This window comes from Pseudonaja textilis, chromosome Z (assembly GCF_049901715.1).
Source record: "Pseudonaja textilis isolate UNSWEBS1 chromosome Z, rPseTex1.2, whole genome shotgun sequence".
NCBI lineage: Eukaryota > Metazoa > Chordata > Lepidosauria > Squamata > Elapidae > Pseudonaja > Pseudonaja textilis.
This window is the reverse complement of record NC_142008.1, coordinates 80,008,967-80,032,015: the sequence shown is the minus strand read 5'-3', so window position 1 is coordinate 80,032,015 and position 23,049 is coordinate 80,008,967. Positions and strand designations below refer to the sequence as shown.

Sequence of the window (23,049 nt, the reverse complement as noted above, 5' to 3'; positions counted from 1 at the left end):
CATTTTCTTGCTTTTTACAGCTGATCGTGTGGTTGGAAAAAATCCTAGATAAAATCATTAGCATATTTATTATATTTGTGCTAGTGATAGGCACCCTGCTGCTTGCATTACTCCTTACAGCAAAGGTATGTGTCCTATTAAATAATACAATATTTTTACTAAAACTTCATTCATTCTAATCTGCAGATTTCATTAATGGCCAGTGTTTTATTTCTTCTCAAAATTGATATAATCAACGTATATTCTAATAATCACACTAAACAAGGATTGTGATTGAAAGAGAAAAGTATTTTAGTTTCCCTCAGATTAGATAAGTTTGTTTTTCTAGGAAAAAGGCAGAGGTATGCACAAAGTAGGAAAAAAAACCCTATTCCAACCAGGTTACTCATATGTCAGGATGATAATTCAAATTGTGATGTATTTAACTTTGCGATAAGCCTGCTATATATCTATTATACTACCATGCCCTCTAATGTAAAGATAGATAGATAAATATTGACAAAGCATAAAATGTATTTTTCCTTTTTTTTTTCTTTGAAATAAGGAAGGAATAAAGACAATAACATGCCATCACATATATCATTGCGGTTGTAGAGTATTTTCTTATAAGAAAACAAATGCAAAATATATGCAGTCTGTAAAAATGAAAACACTTTGATTTTTATTATGTCTTTTAAATTTTATTATGTCTATTGATGAATAATTTATCAGAGTATTAGGCTTGGGACAGGAAGCAACCAGCCAATGGGGTCTGGTAGCAGCAAGTAGTTGGCGGAAGTTCACTATTACATCAGGTGCATGCTGGGTAACTGGCAGTGGTGGTGTGCAGAAACTATCATGGGCGGCTGGGGGGCTCCTGAGAACTGTTGATGATAGCAGCAGCATGCAGAAGGTGATCTCAGGGGTGCGGGAGTGCTGAGCAACTGGTGGCAGTGGTAGCGGTGTGGAGAAGTTATTGCAAGAGGGCACCAGGTAACTGGCAGTGGTGGCGTGCAGAAATGATCAGGGGTGGGTGGGTGGGCTAACAATTAGCAGCAGGGGTGGTGGCATGCAGAAGTGATTACAGGGGTATGGAGGTGCACCAAGCAATTGGTGACGATGATGTGGCATTGTGCAGAAGTGTTTGCAAGGGGACAGGGGCTACTGGGTAACTTGTGGAGGGTGGTGCCATCAGACATGCAGAAACAGTCACAGGGCACCAGGCAACTGGCAGCAGTGGTGGTGACATGCAGAAATGATTGCAGGGGAGCGGGGAAGCTCCAGGCAATTGCTGGCAGCGGCATGCAGTGATTGCAGGGAAGTGTGTGCAAGGGAGCAGGGGCTACCAGGTAACTTGTGGCAAGGGTGGAGCCACCGGACATGCAGAAACAATCACAGGGCACCAGGCAATTAGCAGCAGTGGAATTGGCATGCAGAAGTGATCACAGGGGGATCAGAGGATCCAGGCAAGCAGCAGAGGCTTTTGAGCAATAATTACAGGTTGGACACTTTAGATTCAGCTTTGACCTTGCACTATGCGTCCTTTCACAGAAGTATGAAATCTCAATGGCAGGGACAGGACAGGAGCAAAGAGGTCCCTTACCTGCTGTAGCTCTCTGGTTCGAGATCAACTCCACGGGTCTATTTCCAGTCAGCTCTTCTGCACCCAGGAAAGTTTACCCAGGATATTTCTCTAGTCTAGCAGGACAAGCGGCTGTGAGGAGGAAGGGATATGTTTGCCTCCCCTCACACCTTTTGCTCAGCGCCCTCCATGTGATCACATCTGCATGCCATCACTGTCAGTTGGCCAGCTCATTCCTGCCCCTCTGCGATTGCTTCTGCACGGTGTCACCACAGCCACCAGTTGCCTGGCACCCTCCACAATCACTTCTGCAAGCCATCTCTGTCACTTGCCCAGTGCCTCCTGCAACAGCACCATAATGGCATGCTTCCTCCCCAAGCTGATTGCTTGCTGCCACCTGCCACCATTGGCTGGTGGCTTCTTGTCCTGTGCACCCTATGGCTCAATTCAAACGGTGTCTGTGTGAAAAGATGAGGGGCAGAGGGCCAGGGGTCATTGGCCAGGGAAAAATAGCCAGGGGAGGGCCAGTGAAGGAAGAAATCTGGCTTTAAATCAGCTGAGACAAATGGCTGGGGCCAAAGGGGGTGTGGCCACAGGTTGGTGCCTAAATGTCTCATTCTGCTGACAGGGACAAGCCACTCAAATATAGTAAACTCCATTCTTTACTAGCACTGATGATGTTACCTAGTTTGGATAATGAAACATCTCCATGAAAACAACTAAGTTCAGAGCACCAAGAACCCCTCATTTCAACCCTGAGCTACAGATATTATCCTTTATTGATAATGTATAAGTTATCCCCTCCCTTTATGCATATGATATCACAATACACACAAGATATTCAAAAAGTTTCAGAGCAAAGGAGAATGATTTTGAGTGTAAACACTTCCATTGAAATACTCTTGCTTCTTCTGATTGAGAAAGTCAATTCTATGTGTTCTGCCATATTATAACACTCTATTATTCAAACAAAACTTCATCTATTTTCTTTGCTTCATCTTTACATCCTGGAGAATCAGATGTGGGTTAATATAAGTTCAACTTGCTACTTGTTCAATATGCAATTTTTGAGCCATGCAACTTTTACTTAAAACTGCACATTTTGTCTGTGGTTCCATGTGAACTTTAATCATGAAGTCATCAGTTAAGCTTTTGCTTTTTTGACAAGTAGGTTCAGAAAGTTTTTTTTTTAAAAAAAAACAATTGAGAAAATGTTGGAGGATTTGATTTTGAATATTAAGACTTTGAAATTATTTTTTCAATGCAATAAATCCTTCTATGAATGTTGGATAGTGAATGTTGCATTATCTGGAGACTGCGGAATAGAAGATAAAAGATCCAGAGAAAATAACAAAATACAAAAATCTGCAATAAAACTGGAACATTTGTGGTGAATAAAGCAAAGGTAGTACCAATAGTAATAGATGCAGTCCCAAAACATCTGGAGCACTATTTGAACACTATCTGCGTGGACAAAATCATAATCAGCCAATTGCAAAAGGCATCAATTGAATTCACGCAATTGAAACAGCATATGTTCTGCAACAATACCTTTAACATTAGGAAACAACTATTGCCTATCACAAGTCCTTGGGAAGGACTCAATAGGTGGATAAAAATGCCAAATCCTGTCTAAACTTCTTCATGTCTATGCAACCAACCATCATAGTAATAATATTCTAAGCTTTGGATGACACTTAGGAAATCTGTGCATCGACAAATGTTCCGGTTGTCAGCTACAAAAGCTGCTTGGATCCACACATATATTATGCAAATACATTGCAACATACTAGGTTCTTGAGAGAGCTCTGTCTTACATATTGGCAAAAAAATCAGAAAATAAAATACAAGCTGAATAGTCAAGACCTTGTTGATGATCCAAACTCTGTCAAGAACCTTGGAATACTCATCTCTAATGACCTAAGTGCTAGAGCCCACTGTAACTACATAGCCAAAAAGGCATTAAGAATTGTTAACCTAATCCTATGTAGCTTTTTCTCGGGTAATATCACATTGCTAACTAGAGCATACAAAACATTTGCTAGACCAATACTTGAATACAGCTCTTCTGGAACCTACATTACGTATCTGATATTAACACAGTTGAAAATGTCCAGAAATATTTCACAAGAAGAGTTCTCCACTGCCCTACTCATTGCAGAATATCTTATGCCACCAGACTCGCAATTCTAGACCTAGAAAACCTAGAACTACGCCACCTTCGGTCCGATCTAAATATAGTACATAAAATCATACATTGCAATGTCTACCTGTCAATGAATACTTCAGCTTCAACAATAACAATACAAGAACACACAATAGATACAAACTGAAGGTAAACCGCACCAAACTTGATTGCAGGAAATACAACTTCAGCAACAGAGTGGTCAATGTCTGGAATACTCTACCTGACTCTGGTTTCTTCCCCAAACCCCAAAAATTTAACTTTAGACTGTCTACTATTGACCTCACCCCTTTCCTAAGAGGTCTGTAGGGGTTGGGCATAAGCGCACCAACGTGCCTACCATCCCTGTCCTATTGTTTCTTTTTATTTTTATATGTATCCATTTCATGTATTCATAACTATGTTCATATTATCTTGTAAGTGATTGACAAATCAAATAAATAAAATAAATAAGACAGTTTGGTGATGCAATTAAGGCATCAGGCTAGAAATCTAGAGGCTCTGAGTTCTAGTCCTGGCTTAGGCACAAAGACATCTTTGGTAACCTTGGGGCAATAACTCTTTGCCCTAGGAAAGAAGCAGTGGCAAACCACTTCTAAAGAACCTTGTTATGAAAACTACAGGGATTTGTCCAATCAGTCTCCAAAATCTGATATGATTGAACAGAAGGGAAAAAAAGTTAAGATAAACTTGATGCAAATGACTGCTAACAATAGCTAAAGAACTGGCAACCATGATTTCAAGTGTTTGTGTATGGAGTAATAAGAATAGATAAATCATAAAATAATTCAAATGTAGACATTCTCAGATTGCACAAACTGATTATAAACAATGACATAATTGCCAAAACAATGTACTGGAATATCTATAAAAATTATGATATGCCAGTAATGAAAAAATTGATAAGAATGCATAGCTGAACTACCAAGTTTTCATCAATCTTAGAGTGTGAATATAATTACAGATTACTCTGATACATATATGATACATATGGTGATACATATTTATATTACATATAATAATCAAACTATTAATTTCTTTCCTTTTAAGGCAGAGAAATACTAATATTTTGCCACTCTTATCCCTGCAAAGTAATGTCTAGTATTGGATTTTACCAGTGTCCAACTAGACTTATTTTCCGTCTTCCTCTAATTTCATTCTAGGATCTTTTCTGATGCTCCATCTCCCTAATTCCTTCAGCAATGCAAGGCTCATTCTGGGATCATTACCCAGGGAAATGTCACCTAGGAGTGATACAGTATAAGGCCAAACCATCCACCAGATCCTCAAAGAAAGTCCCAGTCATTTTCTGGAATCCCACTAATTTCATCAATTACCTGTTGCAGGCCCATCTCAATGCAGGGAGGGTGAGGGAGTCAAAAAGCAATTAGATAGTGATAAATCTATAGTGTTGGACTAATGTTGATATATTACATTGTCAGATCACATCTCAATCACCCAAGACAAAGAACAGATTACATGTGCAGCCTCTGATATGTATACAGCTGTCAATAAATTGTGAAGGGTCCATGATTGCAGGGCAGGTCATGAACACTTGAAGCACCCCAGACTTAGTCCCCAGGTGGCAGATTAAAATCTACAAGGAGCAATGGTCTTGGGAACTCTATTTCAGTCCAGCAACAGAATCTAGCAGTTCAGGTAGGGATGCAGAAAGAATGGTATACTATCAGCAGTTCCAACTATTATCTTAATATAGAGCACCAGTTATCTGCAGAGCAGAGTTCTTGAAAGCCTGTAACCACTCATAGATTATAGAGCAACCTGGACTTCCGGTTTGAAGGGCTTTGGCGACAGACAGAAATCCGCGATCGTGTGCAGTTTCTGTCTGGGCTTGCTGCTGGAGTGCCCCGAGCCGGCTGGTTTCGGGGCTAAGCCACCCCATAGAGGTGGTGAAGAGTGGGGAGACCACCAGCAGGGTCGAGGAGAGCTGCATCTCTCCTCAGCTGGCCATTACTCCCTTTCCTGAAGGTGGTTGCAGCAGTGGTCAGAAATGGCCACCACAAAGAAGAACTCAACCGGAAAAGAATGTGCAGGAGGAAGATAAGAAGTGAAAGTTTTGGCTGACCGGGTTAAATTGTAAAAGCAACAACCAAGGTACCCTGGAATTTAAACTTACAAAAAAATAACATCGCTCCCAAAGAAGAGTCGGAAGCAGCGAAGGAAAGTGAAAAGAGAAAGGTTTGTCTTTTTTTTCTTCTCTCTCCTTCCCTATACTGACAACTAAGAGACTTAAATAAGAAATCGGAAAAATCCGCTTTGACATCAATAGGCAACTAAGCTGAAAATAAAACAAAATGCCAAAAGGATAATAAGATTTCTGGACATTAAAAACTTTCTTTTTCATAAGCAGTAAGGGAGAGAAAAAGAATAAGGGCAGGATCTGGAAGAGGGAGGAGACTGCCTGGAATTAAAAAGAATTTAAAGTAAAACTTCAACAAGACTTCTAAAAGATACATTTTTAACTTCTGAAACTTTGCAACTAAATAGTAATCCCAGGAAAAGAAAGTGAAAAAAAGAGCAAAAAGAAACAGCTTATTGTGGTATTTGGATTATTTGGTGATCTTTGGATTTTTGGTTATTATATTTGAATGACTAAAATCAATCGGTGGTTGTTTAAAAATTTATACAATGGCACCATTTCTGGATGAATTGAAAATGGACATTAAAAAGTACAAAGAAGATGCACAAGAAGGGAAGGGTTCTTTTGGCTTCATTTTTCAATTCTTAGAAATGGAGATTTGGAACTATGAGAAACAACAAGAAAAGACTGCAAAACAAGAAGACTGGGACAAAGAAGAAGCCATCTTTAATGAACAAGTAATTTTATGTGGGGAAGAAAAAAAAAAGAAAGGGGGGAAAGAGAATGGAGAATTTAAGACTTAAAAAAAAACAACCAAAGAAAATAAAAATAATTCAAAAAAATAAGTATAATACCGGAAAGCAACAGAAAAGGGGAATACAGAAGAGAGAATAGAGGTAGAGAGACAAGGGGGTAAAAAGGGAGAGAGAAGAAGAGAGGGAAGAAGGAAAGGAAAAGAAGTTACAAAGGACCGGAGCAAGATATAGAGAAACAGGACCTATTTAGGGATAATGGGTGAAAATCTAACTGAAAAAGGGATTCTGTAAAGGTACATAAGATTGTATTGTTATATTAGTAATAGAAATAACTTTAGAGAATTGGAAACAATGTATGATTAAAATGAGGGATAAAATAGTGTAATTTAGTGAAATGTTTGTGAATAAAATAAGTGAAATAAAATAAATGAGAAAATTGAATTAGGAAGGAACGGGAACATTTTAATTAGTTAATGTTTTATAAAAAAGAAGTGAGGGGGGGATTAACTATGGAAAGCTTATAATTGTTCCCATAGAAGTATGATATTTAATAGAAAAGTAATGTTAAAGATGTTAAGACTTTAATGAATATTAATATTAATGATAGAATTGACTTGGAATGGAATGTTGTTTTAATTATATACATTTATAATTTTTTTCTTTTTTTAAGAATACAGTGTGTATTTTAAGAATGTACCAAGTAGAATCCGAATGGAAGTTATGTATAATATTGAATGTTACAACTTTAGGGAAAAGATATAAAGGCGTCATACTCCAATCAGTAACTACAGGAGAAATTTTGTTTAATGAGAAAAGATAATAGATAATTGAAACAGGACTGACAAAAAATATAAATACAATGATTTGAATTGAGATGAGATAATTAAAATAAAATTGAGAAAATTAAAAGAGGCGAGAAGCTATGCAGAAAATGTAAAATAGTAATAAGATATGGAATAGAACAGTGGTCCCCAACCTTTTTTGTACCAGGGACCAGTTTCACACAGAAACACTTTTTCAAGGGGGGAGGGGGAGGAGTCCGAGTTTGGTGGTTTGCTTGCAGGCGTTTCATTACCTGACTAGATAACATCTGATGTTGTTACCTAGTCGGGTAATAAAACGTCTGCCAGCAAACCACCAAGTTCAGGAGCGCCAATGCCTCCTCATTGCAACCCTGAGCGACAGATATTCTCTTCTATTGGGACATTTAAAACGGAGGGTTTCAGCTGCAGATTCAGGAACTGCGCCGGGCTGAGGAGCACCTTCAAAACTGAGCGCTGGGCGGCGGCGGCCCGCGGCTGTCTCCGCGGCTCAGGACAAGTCCCTGCAGGATGGCTGAGAAGCCTGCCTCTCAGCCCTGCCTCCCTCAGCCTCATCCCTCAGGTGTCTCCCTCCCTCCCTCCCTCAGCCTCATCCCTCAGGTGTCTCCCTGCCTCCCTCAGCCTCATCCCTCAGGTGTCTCCCTCCCTCCCTCCCTCAGCCTCATCCCTCAGGTGTCTCCCTCCCTCCCTCAGCCTTATCCCTCAGGTGTCTGCCTCGTTCCTCTCTCAGTCGCTCTCTCGCTCCTCCACCAGCCCAGGAAGAAACTGCTTCAAAGAAGCCAGCAGGGTGGCTTTTCCTGTGGCACAGCTCCTCAAAGCGCCCGTTCACCCCCCACCCGCCGCCCGCAGCAGTTCAGTCCAGTGCTCCGTTCTGCCTGCCTGCCTGCCTTTGTTTCTGGTTGTTTCGGAGCAGCTTCGCTGAGTAAAAAGGCGAATAATTATTATTCTCAGCCAAAGCTACTCTGAAACAACCAGAAACGAAGGCAGGCAGGCAGGCAGGCAGAATGGAGCACTGGATTGAACCGCGGGTGGCGGGGTGGGGGTCAACGGGCACTTCGGAGGAGCTGCGCCGACAGGAAAAGCCACCCTGCCGGCTTCTTTGAAGCAGTTTTTTCCTGGGCTGGTGGAGGAGTGAGAGAGTGACTGAGAGAGGAACGAGGCAGGAGGAAACCGAAGCCGCTGAGCCGGAGAGCAGGACAGGCTTTGGTTGCTTCCTCCCTCCCCTTTTATTTGTGTCCTCGATCCCTGATCCCAGCAGCATTCACTGAAGACGAAGAAAGCCGCATTTTAATTTTATTTTTATTTTCTTTGCGGCCCGGTACCAAATGATCCACGGACCAGTACTGGTCCGCGGCCCGGTGGTTGGAGACCCCTGGAATAGAATATAAAAATGAGCATGAACCTGAATTTCTGTCTGTACGAAGAAATGTAACCCGGGATTATGCTGCTTTCAAAAAAGATGTTTTATTGGGTTTTTTTTTCTCTTTGTGAAAACTCAAATAAAATTTACAACAACAAAAAAAAAGATTATAGCAGCAACCTCTTTTCCATTTCCTGGGCTCTTGGCTGGTGGATACATTTTTAAGAGGGGTCCGCCGTGCCTCCCTCCTCCAAAGTAAGATCATGGGTAAGGAGCAGCTTTGCTCCAAAGCAACTTGGCAATCAGAAACATCAATGGCAATTGACATCAATGTCCACTGTGGATCTAGTTGCCAGACCTTGAAGGTAGAAGCCAAGGACTGCTTGTGACCTGTTCCCCCCGCCCAGTGCTTTATTCATCTCCATGTTGGATTGCTGTAATTCATTTGATATGGGACTGCCTTTGAAAAAGAAATCAGAATCTAATCCAGAATAAGAGTTACACCAAACTATCAATCTTAATCACAGAATAATGTAAGATATATATTTAATGGTGTGATACATTCGTTTTTTTTCTTCCCTCTGTATTGCATTAGGTTCATCAGGAAAGCGTACATATGATTGAAGTAACAAGCAGATTGATTAATGAAACTGTAGCCAATCACCCAGAATGGGCCAAGTAAGTAATGCCATAACTGATAGGATATGATTATTCTCTTCATTTTGATATTGATTATGATTGTGCTTGGGTATGGAAAATGTGAGAAAGAGCCTGTAATTTATTTTTGGCTTATTGTTGAATTTTGGAAGCATCTGAAACTAATAAGATATTGGCTTTAATGAGAAGAATGTTGCTAGATTGAGAAATACATGTAAAAACTCACCACAATCCCCAAATCATTCTGGAAACTTTTGATACTGCCTCAATATCAAATTACTATCTTACCACTTTGTTATATCAAGTTCAAAATTCATGTGCTTAGAATTCCTAATTATACAGGGATAATTTTCTATAAATTAAATTATTTAAATTCTTCCTTGAATCCCAAAACAGAAAGATTATTTCAGGTCAGATAATAATTCTAACTGATAAAGAATTCTGCTTTCATAGTAGTCAGTGATATGCCAACAGGCACTTTCAAGCTAATTTTTTTACAATTGCATTTTTGTATTTATATACCTAGAAGTCAAATCAATATAATACTTCACTGGAAGAAACCATTTTCCAGCATTTTATCCACTTTTTTGCACCATATAGCAGGGTGATTTGCAGCATATCTTACACATGAACACAGTACCTGTTTGCTCTTCCTTAAATCAGATGTTTTGTTCAGAAAATGCCAACAGATTTTGGCATTTGATCCACCCAGACATGATCAAGCCAGTTTTTTCTCATTAAATCTGTTTTGCTATATATTGTTATATTTCATTTTCTGAACTGAAAAGTTCTATCTTTTCTCACAACCACATTGTTTCAGTCTTTTTATCATTTTGACTCTCCTTTCCTGTACTTTGACACCTCTGCAGTATCAATTTTGAGGTGCATACAGGACAGCTACATAGAATTTACGGAATATAAATTACTTTAGGAGTTCGTTATTTTTGTACTTTTGTACTTGTGGTTTAATTTTTGTGGAATTTGAATTGTTATATAATAAAGCATTTTAATCTCCAGATATAAGGGCTACAATAGAAATGAACTAATAGAAAATACTCTAAATCTAAGTGGAGTTGTACTTTTTGATTTATTTAAGCATTATGATATTTGCACTTTCTAAATCTTTTCTGATTGTTCTCAAACATATATCACCTTTATGCTATAGCCTTATAATGAATCAATCTTTTCCTGGAACTATTTAAACTACTCAGGATGCATGTGAGCAAACATTGTTTAACAAAGGTAATAGCTAAAATAAATGAGATGCTCTCAGCCAAGAGGTGTCTTTCAAAATATTCTGTCTCTACTTAAACATAACTATCCCATGCTTAATTAGTTTCTTAATTAGAATATTATAAGGTGCTATTTGAAATGTTTTACTGAAATCAAAGCATTTATATTATTTCCAGAGTCAATTACAAAGTTAACCAATCTAAAATTGAGAAAAATTATCCTGGAAATACAAATCATTGGTGACTTTACATTGTTTTCTAAGTATTTAAAAATGAATATTGTCTACTCTAAAATCTTCCATGACAGAGAACTAAAATTCTTAAACACTATAAATTACATTGCACTGGAGCAATTTATGATTGATCTAACAAGGGAGTATTCAGGACTTATTAAGAGAAATGCATGTAGTCGACTTGAATGAGAATAGTGACCATAATAAGGTAAAATTCAACATTTAGAGACACAATAATCTATGAAAGGATTGGTGAAAAGGAAATTTAAAGTGATGGTCGTAAGGATATGCTCCCTCCATACTGTTTGGCTGTTGCTTATCAACATAACAGTAAAGGGTCAGATAGAATGTATTCCTGAAATTATGCAAATGACTTCATAGTCTAAAAACAGGCCTACATGGTTTATTAGCATTGTAAAGGAAGCTATTAAGGACATAAAAGTATTATTTAGAAAGTAGATTAGTTGAAAAAAAATTCAAAGAAAGAGTGAATTTTAAAGAGAGAGTCAAAAAATTTTTTTGAGTATATTGCTAAAATTGAAGACAGATAATAAAACATTTTTCAACTACAAGCTAACCAGCCATTGGGTTCTTGGATGAAGAAATTGTCAAAGCAGAAAAGGAAATTGCATTTTCTCTTCCAGAATCCACATCTTTTTGCAAAAGAGAAAATTCCAGCAAAGCCAGCAGGGTCTAGGATAATTGGCCATAACATATGGCTTTGGCCACTCTGACTTCCTTACTACAGCCAGCCCACTGAAGGTGTTCATCTTGCCCCATCACTGGCAATTTGCCAAGGGACACTTGTACCTGGCCAATTTGTTGGATGGGACAATTAACTGTGTGTCCCTGAAGCCAATCCACACAACAGGAGTGGACCATTGCGTTCCCATTGGATGCAATCCCACTTGCTTAGCTTCCTGAAATGCTTGAATTCCCTCTCCAGCATTTGAAGTGGGTTGCAGATGGAATGGAAGGAAAGACTTTTTTTGCCTTGTTGAAAAATTTCTCAGAGTTCTTGCCCGGTGTGGAGGTTGTGTGAGGTATAGGGGCGAGAGAAAACATTGTGGGGAATTAAGGGGGGCTGCACACTCTTCAGCAAGAAATGGGTTTCAGTGGATTTTAATTATCTCCATTGAAATTCCATTGCAGCATCAAAGAAAGCTAACCCTAGGGGGTATTTGCTTTGCATTCATATGATATATGCTACCCAACAAAGGAGACTCCTTTGGCATTTGCACGATACACTTTAGTCTCAAAAAGATAAACTGGGCAGCAAATGGAGGACAGTGGGACGGGGGTTCCACAACAAGCGGGTGAATTTCAAGACTCCAGGTTTGGACAGGCAGCTGGGATGGAGGAATGAGAGAAAGAAAGAAGGATATTTTTTTCTTTTAAAGTTATTTTAATTTTTTAAATTTTTTAAACATTTCTTTAAAATATATTTTTTAGATATTTTTTGAAAAGATAATTTTTAGGGTTCTTTAAAGATATTTAGATTTTTTAAAATGTTTTTAAAGATTTTTTTCAAAGGATTTTAAAATAAAAAGTCCTAATTGTGAGGAATTGTTGTAAGCACTTTATTGAGTCCCATTGCAACTTCGAATAGTCATCCAAGTAACTTCTTCAGTTAAAATGAAAATAAAAATTAACCATGTCAACAGCATATAAAGAAAACTTATATAAGATGTTTTACAGATGGCATCTTGCATTGGCAAGACTGGCAAAGATGTTCAAAGATAAATCAGCTAAGTGTTGGAAATGCCATCAGACAACTGGAACATATCACATGTGGTGGTCATGTGTAGAAGCCAAGAGATATTGGACAAAAGTACATACATGATTGAAAAAGATGATAAAGCAACATATAGACTTAAAATCTGAAATATTTTTGTTAGGGATGATATCTGAAAGTTATAGCAAACAAAAGATATATGTAATTATTCTTAATTGTAGCTAGAATAGTATTTGCTCAAAACAGGAAAAGTGAAAAGATTCCCATAAAAGAGAATGTGATCAAGAAAATATTAGAATGTGCAGAAATGAATACATTAACACTGCAATTAAAGAAAAAGAGCACACTGAATATTGTAAGATTTAGGAATTATTTTATCAGTGGTTGAAAAAAGAATGGAAGAAATTAAATATATGAACATAGAATATATATAGATAGAACATATGTGAATATAGAGGGGAAGGAGTTAAGAAGGGGATGGTTATAATGATAAAATATATCATGTATAGTAGTTAAAAATAAGAATATAATTATTGTTTTTATGGTAAGGGAGTCGTATCAATCATAAATGTTCATTGCACAAGATATTTGTACCCAGATGACACACTGTTTAAAGGAAAGATGTCATGTTTGTAAAAATAAAATAAAAATTTTAAATTAAAGAAAAGATGATTCCATTTTAATGCAGTAAGTAAAGAGAAACTAAAAAGCCTTTTGATGAGGGTGAAAGAGGAGAGTGCAAAAGTTGGCTTGAAACTCAACATTAAAAAACTAGGTCCCACCACTTCCTGGCAGGAGGGGAAGAAATGGAAGCAGTGACAGATATTATTTTCTTGGGCTCCAAGATCACTGCAGGCGCTGACTGTAGTCATGAAATTAAAAGACTTTTCTTTGCAGGGAAAGCTATGGCAAACCTAGACAGCATATTAAAAGGCAGATACATCACCTTGCCAACAAAGATCCATGTAATCAAATCTATGGCTTTCCCAGTAGTAATGTATGGTTGTGAGAACTGGATCATAAGGAAGACTGAAACCGAAGAATCGATGCTTTCAAACTGTGTGTTGGAGAAGACTCTTGAAAGTCTCTTGGATTGCAAGGAGATTAAATCAGTCAATCCTAAAAGAAATTAACTTTGATTTTTCTTTGGAAGCATAATAGTGAAGCTGAAACTCAAATACTTTGACCACCAAATGAGAAAAAAGGACTGATTGGAAAAGACCCTGATGTTGGGAAAGATAGAAGGCAAAAGGAAAAGAGGATGACAGCTAATGAGATGGTTAGATAGTGTCATTGACACAGTGGCCATGGGTTTGAGCAGACTCTGGAAGAGAGTGACAGACAGGGTCTTGATGTGCTATGGTCCATGGGGTCACAAAGAGTTAAACGCTACTTAGCAAGTGACAAACAAAAATAATGTTACAGAAGAACATACTGAATAAGGTTGAAATTGATGTAAATGTAGATTTAAACATAACAAAGTTACAGAATTATTATTCTTGTAACTTGTCAAGTTTAAATCCACATTTACATCAATTTCAGTCTTATAAATAATACACTGGATATACAGATGAAACTAATTAATGTTTTAATACTTAAAAGAGACATACAAATATCAAACTAGAAGAGTGATTTAGATAACTTTTTTAAAATTGAATTTATGAAAGAGATTTGTTCAAGATTTGAAAATTCACAGAGAAGAGATCAAAAAAGAAAGAAAGAAAAATCAAGTACCAGGACATTGTTTGAAGGAACTAAAAGCCAGTGTTTTTAAAAGGAAAGAAATATAGAGTTGGCTTATTTAATGAAGGTTATCTCTGGTAGCCCTTAATGGACTTTTGATGACTAGGAACGAATAACAAGGCTTTAAGAAATATGGAAAGAAGAGAGCATTGCTGTTTTAAGAGATGTGATAAGTTATGAAGGGGGAAGTTACTTTTTAATATTTTTCTTCTTTTTTTATATATTTTTTTTGCACTTCTATATTTTTAGTTTTATATTTTTATAGTTTGTATTAGTTTTTATTTTTCCTAAGTAATGTTTAATAAAATTATTATAAAAAAGAGAAAAAGGTGCTTATGGTTTATGAGTTTGTAGATTAGAAAAAAAAGCTTATAGAAAGAGGGAAATTATTATGTAACCTTAAAGAGAGAGGGTAAAATATAAATTTATTTATAATTGCTGTTAAAAAGACGGGAAGCTGCTTTTCTATAATCCTTTTTCATTTCTTTTTCTAATTTTCTTAGGTATTTACTATTGTTATTTTCTTTATTTCTTTTTTAACATTTGCATTATCTTCTTAAAAATGTTTTCAGTAAAAATTATATTTACAATGGGAGGCTCTGGTCCTGAAAAATCCATATGGAAATTTGGTATTTCACATTATTCTGCCATTGTTTGAAAAATATGAATATATTTCAGACAAATAACAAGGCCAAGAATTTTTTGTAGTAGCATTTCAATTGCTACTGTTCAATATGCTGATCTTTCAGAAAAACTTAAAAATCTGAATGTATGCTATTTGGCATGAGAAACTACATTTAAACAACTTCATTGTTCCTATTAAAAGTACCAAGTCGTCTATCCTAATTTATTTATAGAATATACATGCAATTAGAATATATGCAACCATAATGCATTTTTTACATTTTTATTTCTTAATTAGTTGGCTTCCTGAAGCTCAAGTCATTCAGAAGGCTTTGAATTCAGCTGCTACTAATGTTTATCAGTATGGGCGAGAATGGATAACGCATAAGGTAATGATAAGATTCCTCTTTGGAGATTAATGTTTTGCTGTTTCTTACTTTCTTTTCAAAAAGATTCATGACTGCAAAAATAACCTTTGATTTATATTTAATATTGACATTTTTTGCAAATAGTTTGTCTTTAACTAAGCATTAATAAAAATACATTTTGTGCTATTCATCGAATTCCATAGCAGTCTGCAAAATAAAACTATAAAAAGTATGTTAAAATAGATATATCAAATTATCTGGATTAAAAACATAAACTTGCAGTTATTAAACTATAATTTGTAAACGTTAAATAAGCTTTTAATTCTCCTATCCCCTCTAATAACATAATAGGATCAGGTTTTAACAGTTATTTGTTTACCTACTAAGTCCAATAAAAACTGGTACAAGCATATTTGGAAAATGTAGATTAGTCCTTACTAAGCAGTATTAGCTGAGGCAAAAAAACACACCAACCAGTTGGTTCTGAAATAAAATAGTGCAGTTCTGGATTTGATAATCTAAATTCTGTTACTTTTCTTGTTCCTTTTAAATACATTCTGATTACTGTCATGATTTAATTATACCAACCAAAGTCGTAACTATTTAAGTTATTATTGCTACAATTTAATATACTATTTAAATGCTATGTAATGTTTTCAAACTGAATCACAATATAAAAAAAACTCTCAATAAATAAAGGTCATTTAAAATATATGTGTGTGTGTGTGTGTGTGTGTGTGTGTGTGCGCGCGCACATACACACACAAGTTAGAAATGTTGAAAAATAGATTTACAAATTATATATGTATATATATACTTGTAAATCTATTTTTTTCAACATTTGCAATATTCCTAACAAGTGAATGAATAAATAGTATGGACATTTTTCTATCTAAAATAGTTTCTTTGATTAATCGATATTTAGTAAATATGAAATAATTGGTCAATGAATATGTTTCTTTTCAAATATTTTGACACATTTTTAATATTTTATAGCTTGATAAAATATTAGGAGAAAAAGTAAATAATACTGCTGTGATTGAAAAACAAGTTCTGGAGCTTTGGGACAGACTATATCATACTTGGTTTGCAAAAGTAAGTATCTTTTTTATATTGCCAGTATATTGATCCAAGATAAATTGTAGCATATTTTATTAATAGTTACAAAGATAAATTCCATCTGATATGATTATGTAAATATCTCTCTCAAGATGCATGATTCTGTTAAGGACCTGGGTACTTCAAATGAAAGGATTAAGGAAGTATGGGCTACTGTGACATCTGAAGAGTGCCTAACAATTAATCAATTTTACATTGATTTACCAATACACATGACAATATATACTGTATTATAACAACTGATGTTGGTGACTAGATAAACCTATTTCTTTCTCTTTCCTTGGGATAGTCTAACTACAAAAATCACATACTATAAACATGAATCTATATAAATATTTGTATTTGAATGCATTCTGTGTGGATGTGTCTTGCTTGGTTTGGAAGCTATAGAATGTGTGACCAAGTTGCTGAATTACTTTTTATATGTAAGGTCCTAAAGAACTTGAGATTGGAATTTCTGACCTATTGTCCTTGTCACTACAAATCAGGACAATTGCTAAAATAATCTAAAGTGGTCCTGATACAACAAAAAAAACCTCATATATCATCTGGCAGTTATTTGCAGACAGGTCGTCTTGAATAGAGATGACTTCACTTTGAAACACTGTCCCTTTTGCTGACATTTCTGCAGTTCTGTTTTGCTCTCAGATTCATGAGTCTAGAACAATTCCTCCTGACGACATAATCATGTCCATTTCACCATGGCTTTTCCAGCCATGCTGACCCACCCCAGCTCTTCATCCAGTGATATACCACTGGCATTACAACTCCACCGCTTCTGCAAAGCTGCATAGTTGAGGCCATTGCACCGCGACACAGATCTTCACAGCAAATTCCTTCCCCAGGACAATTAAACACTGCCCACTGGCAAAGGGCGCAGGGAGCATCAGCAACTTCAGGGGCAGCCAGCAGCATTCAAATGGTGGGCAGAAGGTGCAGGTGCAATTTTGGGAATGGACCCAGTTTAGAGATGAGGCAGACAGTCAGATTTGGCTAAACAAAGGTATTTTTAAAAAGTTCCATGCCTCAACATAATTTGCGGGATCGTTATTGTCTCATTGAGCTTTTTAAAGAGAAATTCAGCTAAGGGCTGCATTGTCCCCTACCCTCCTTTCTTAGTTTCAGACAATGTTCAGCCATTTCTTAGTCTGTGAAACTTGATCAGGAACGAAAGAACAAAAAAGAGATGTTTTCTATGTTTCTCTATATTTCAATCCCAGGTTTAAGGAAAAATTCAATAGATATTTTCCCTGTTCAAAAAGTATAGAAATCCTGTTGTGAGACCCTAAAAACTCCCCACCCCCAGCAATGCCTTCCTTGCTTCCATATGTTGAGGACAGAGGTTTTAAGAACAACATATATAAAAAAGGGAAAAAGAAAAGAAAAAACAATTCAACCCCAGCAAGGAGTTGAAATAAATCAGCATTCAACCACTAATCAACTTTTAAAGCAGAAAATGTTTGTTTCAGAAAATGAAACAAAAAGTTCAAAAAGTGAAAGTTAATGTCCATGTGTGCTTAGGAAAAGGAAACTACTGACACAAAGATATATATTGCCTATATACACCTATTAGCTTTGATTTCTTCCAGAGGGGATTGGAATCTTCAGGACCCTCCTTCCCAACTGCGTCCACAATTGTCCAGAAGCCTTCTTGGGTCATTCCAAAATGCTTCCATTCAAACTTAGGGAACAGTACTGCTAAACAACCAGTTTTGGCAGTAAAATTAACAGATCATTGATAAGAGGAAAAGAAGTTCTTACCGTGCAGCAGCCATTTTGGGAGGAAGTCCAGCCCCTCAAATTCTTCATGAATTTTTAGATTGTTCATGAATCCAGGCATTTATTATATGAAAATAATTTAATGAATACTATTTTAATAGTTCTATAAATCATCATTATCATAATAACAGTGACTCCTCGTCAAACCCGGGGGTCAATAATGATCACTTTGAGACATTATGCTATAAAGTGTGATATAATTTCTACTGAGATCTTCTAATCTAGGCTAATCCAATTTTTGTTTGAAAAGTACTTTGTTCCTTTTGTCTTGTAAAATTCAATACATGAAATGTTTTATAATATTTTGCTTTTGTTTTATAGAATACAACTCATTCTGGACAACAAAAAAGTCACAAAAAGCATTTAAATCGTGAGCATAGTTGGACAAGTGACATGCTTGATTGGCAGGATATTGCTTCTTTTATTCATGAGAATATTGAAACATTTCTTTCGGTATATGGTTTTTGTAATAAATATAACAGGAAATACTAATTTGTAATTTCATTCATTTTAACAAAAATAAAAGCAGATAGGCATAGAATTGTAGTAACACATTGGGTCGTCCTTTTAAACATACTTCATTTATCTTAACAGAGAAACAGAATAACCGTGGGTGGCAAAATTCTTGGCCTCATTAAAATCAGCATCTGAAATTCATTTTTGGCTCTTCATCAAAATTTTGAAGTGCTGCTTGTTGTTCTTATAATATGTTTTCCTGTCTACTTATTTTTCTTCAGTTGCTGTTTTTCCTGACTCCTGTGAATTCCTAGCCTTCAATACCCTAAATTTGCTCCATCATTATCATTATTCTTTTTTAAACTATCTCTGTATTGACCTCCTTCTACATGCAAGCTATTCTCTGTCACATATAATTACATATGTACGTGCCTTTGAGTCAGATACAGCAAAAATGAAAAAGCATAAAAACAATATGGAAATAGCATAAAGGGAAGGGTGATAGTAGTTATATTTACTATAATATGTAGGTCTTAACACTTTTTAAAAAGTTAAAAAGAGTAGACTACAGGGGAAACTTGAAAAATTAGAATATCGTGCAAAAGTTAATTTATTTCAGTAATGCAACTTAAAAGGTGAAACCGTGATTTGTCATAATTGAGATGATTATGTCTTACAGCTCATGAAAACCCCAAATCCACAATCTCAAAAAATTAGAATATTGTGAAAAAGGTTCAATATTCTAAGCTCAAAGTGTCCCACTCTAATCAGCTAATTAAGCCATAACACCTGCAAAGCGTTTCTTTAAATGGTCTCTCAGTCTGGTTCAGTAGGAAGCACAATCATGGGAAAGACTGCTGCCCTGACTGTTGTCCAGAAAACTATCATTGACACCTTCCATAAGGTTGTCAGCCTCAAAAAGTGATTGCAAAAGAAGTTGGATGTTCCCAAAGTGCTGTATCAAAGCACATTAATAGAAAGTTATGTGGAAGGGAAAAGTGTGGAAGGAAAAAGGTGCACAAGCAGCAGGGATGACCGCAGCCTGGAGAGGATTGTCAGGAAAAGGTCATTCAAAAGTGTTGGGGACTTTCACAAGGAGTGGACTGAGGCTGGAGTCAGTGCATCAAGAGCCACCATACACAGATGGATCCTGGACATGGGCTTCATAGGTCATATTCCTCTTGTCAAGCCGCTCCTGAACAACAAAAAACATCAGAAGTGTCTTATCTGGGCTAAAGAAGAGTGGAGAAAGAATGGAGAGGCACACACTGCAAGTCCAGTGTGTGGATTTCAAGCACAACACTGCTTGAAGTCCAGTGTGAAGTTTCCACAGTCTGTGTTGATTTGGGGGGAGCCATGTCATCTGCTGATGTTGGTCCACTGTCCTTCATTAAGTCCAGGGTCAACGCAGCCATCTACCAGGAGATTTTGGAGCACTTCATGCTTCCTTCTGCAGACGAGCTTTATGGGGATGCTGATTTCATTTTCCAGCGGGACTTGGCACCTGCCCACACTGCCAAAAGCACCAAAACCTGGTTCAGTGACTGTGGGATTACTGTGCTTGATTGGATAGCAAACTTGCCTGACCTGAACCCCATAGAGAATCTATGGGGCATTGCCAAGAGAAAGATGAGAGACATGAGACCGAACAATGCAGAAGAGCTGAAGGCCGCTAAGGAAGCATCCTGGTCTTCCATAACACCTCAGCAGTGCCACAGGCTGATAGTTTCCATGCCACACTGCATTGAGGCAGTAATTCCTGCAAAAGGGGCCCAAACCAAGTACTGAGTACATATGCATGCTTATACTTTTCAGAGGTCCGATATTGTTCATTGTACAATCCTTGTTTTATTGATTGCATGTAATATTCTAATCTTCTGAGGTTGTGGATTTGGGGTTTTCATGAGCTGTAAGACATAATCATCACAATTATAACAATCATGGCTTGAACTATCTTGCTTTGCATGTAATGAGTCTATCTCATATATTTGTTTCATCTTTAAGTTGCATTACTGAAATAAATGAACTTTTGCACGGTATTCTAATTTTTCGAATTTCCCTTGTATTTCCTTTACATGTCTAGATTATGAGCATGTGTAGTGAATCAGGAGAATCCCTATTTTAAATGGTGTATTCTGCTTCTGTTCTGCAAACCGAGCTGACCCCACTCTTGAACCTGAGGTCAAAGATAAATTGCTATAGAAAAAAACATTGTCTTTCTTTAAAATAAATACAGGGATAAAATTGCAATTTAAATGAATAATGATTAGGCCTATATGTTTAAAACATATTGTAATTTATGCAGGTATGCATATACTATTTACTAGTCTTGCCTTTAGGTTACAAATGCATAACTGCTTATGAATGGAAGACTGCTTAAGATACTGAATCCAATTTTCTGCTCAGTAAGTTAAACTATTTCAATAACAGATCATCCAGAATGGTTTCCCTCTTAGAGTCAATCAAAGTATGTTTTCTTATAAGTTAAATGTATTATTCCATATCCTGTGCTGTATGATAATGCATCTAATTCTGCATCTTTTTATAGATCTTAGAATCCCTTTGGATAGTGATGAGTCATAATGTTACCCTTCTTTTCACCACAGTTACAACTTTGGTAACAGTCCTTTTCCACAGTAGCACTGCAGTTCTTAATTTTGTTCTTTCACTGGTAAGTATGACTACATTATTTGTATGGACTTAACATGATATTTATAGTGAGCAGAATATGTGGACACCTTTGGCCTGGATATCTAGTACAAATTCTCTTGTGACCTTTTTTGCAAAATTATGCATTAATAGCAAAATATGAGAAAAATAGGGTAGTTTCATACATTATAGGCTTTTAAGATATTTCTTTATTTATTTGTATTCTGCCTTTATTATTTTTACAAATAATTCAAGACAGCAAACATATCCAATAGACCTTTTTCCTCCTATTTTCCCCACAACAATCTTGTGAGATGGATTGGATTGGAAAAGAGTGACTGGCACATATGATTCCTTTATTATTCCATTCATTTTGTGTACTTGGAATGCAAAAGTGCACTATGTTATTTATCTCAGGCAGAAAAATATTTGAGGTAGTGTAAATTCCTCCACTGCAATATAAGTATTGTTACCTCAAAATGCTATGCATCTGCTGTACTAGAAGCTCTATTTTTTCTCCACATAGATAGACATTCATTCTAATCCTTATTGTGGTCTTTGACTAGACAACCTGTAACACATTGGGTCATCCTTTTAAAGATACTTCATTTATCTTAACAGAGAAACAGAATAACCGTGGTGGCAAAAAAAAAAAAAACAGTGGCAGTGTGAGCAACTTCCAATGTCTTGCAAGCTTCTTTAGTTACTTGGAAATCATGCTTGTCACTTTTCTGGGAGGAGAGGATCAAAGGAATGACCACAGAAGGCAAAAAAACAGAGGGAGAATGAGTGATTTCTGACTTTCTGATGTCTTCCCCAATGACTTTGCTTGTAGGAAGCAGGCAGGAAATTTGGAAATCACTCATCATTACCCCTGACTGACTGGATGAACTGCCTGCCACTTTGCTGGGGAAAAGGGTGAACAGAGAACCACTGATGTAAGGAAAATTGCACTCCCATTCTTCATCCCAGCATGTCTCCAAGGGCTTCCTCCCTTCAGGGACGAAGTGGGCTTACCCATCGCCTGCCAGTGCTCTCCAGTAGCCATCTCACCAGCAGCCACCCTTTCTCATCTTTCCCTCACTGGCTACCACCATTAAAAGGTTTCAAATATCAAGCCAATTGGGTGCAGGAACCAGAGAGAGATGGAAAAGAGGGTGTGGATATACCCAATCCATTTTCTTTATGCCACACACCAGTGGCTTTCTGAAAAGATTAGTCAGAAGGCACAGTTGTGCTGTAGCAGACACAATTTTGTCAAATTTTATCCCAAAGGAGCAATGGATTTTGGATTTTGGATGTATTCTGTAAGTTGAGGTATCTTGGTTCAAAACTTGTTCTGTGGTGCACCTTTTTGCCCAGTTGAAGGTTGTAAACAAACAGGCATAAGAGCTTTAGTAGTATATACATTGTACACTACAGTCCATGTCAAATAGCTTTTGAAAATATATAAAATATATAAATATATAAAATAAATAAAATATGAATTTAGAAACATGATGCTCACATTATCTGTATCCTTCTCTGATTTTAATAGAGAGTTAAACACTTATTCATTTGGAAAGATGGTATTTTCAAAGTCCAAAGAAATGGGGTGCCAAGAAATATTCTATCTCATTGTGCTCTCTGAACAGCTCTGACCAAGATTCCATCTAAAGGAAAGAGGCAATG

At 36.6% G+C, this 23,049-nt stretch overlaps 1 protein-coding gene across 3 annotated transcripts in view; it reads left to right on the top strand.

Annotated features, from left to right (window-relative positions):
- Positions 1 to 23,049, top strand: part of TMEM245 (transmembrane protein 245) — a 60,736-nt gene that overhangs the window by 12,712 nt on the left and 24,975 nt on the right. For all 3 annotated transcript variants that reach the window (XM_026721722.2, XM_026721721.2, XM_087916014.1), the window contains exons 7-12: positions 21 to 125; positions 9,379 to 9,461; positions 15,306 to 15,396; positions 16,372 to 16,470; positions 18,595 to 18,726; positions 21,278 to 21,400. In XM_026721722.2, coding sequence (XP_026577507.1) covers positions 21 to 125; positions 9,379 to 9,461; positions 15,306 to 15,396; positions 16,372 to 16,470; positions 18,595 to 18,726; positions 21,278 to 21,400 — 633 coding nt within the window. The remainder of the gene's footprint in view (positions 1 to 20; positions 126 to 9,378; positions 9,462 to 15,305; positions 15,397 to 16,371; positions 16,471 to 18,594; positions 18,727 to 21,277; positions 21,401 to 23,049) is intronic.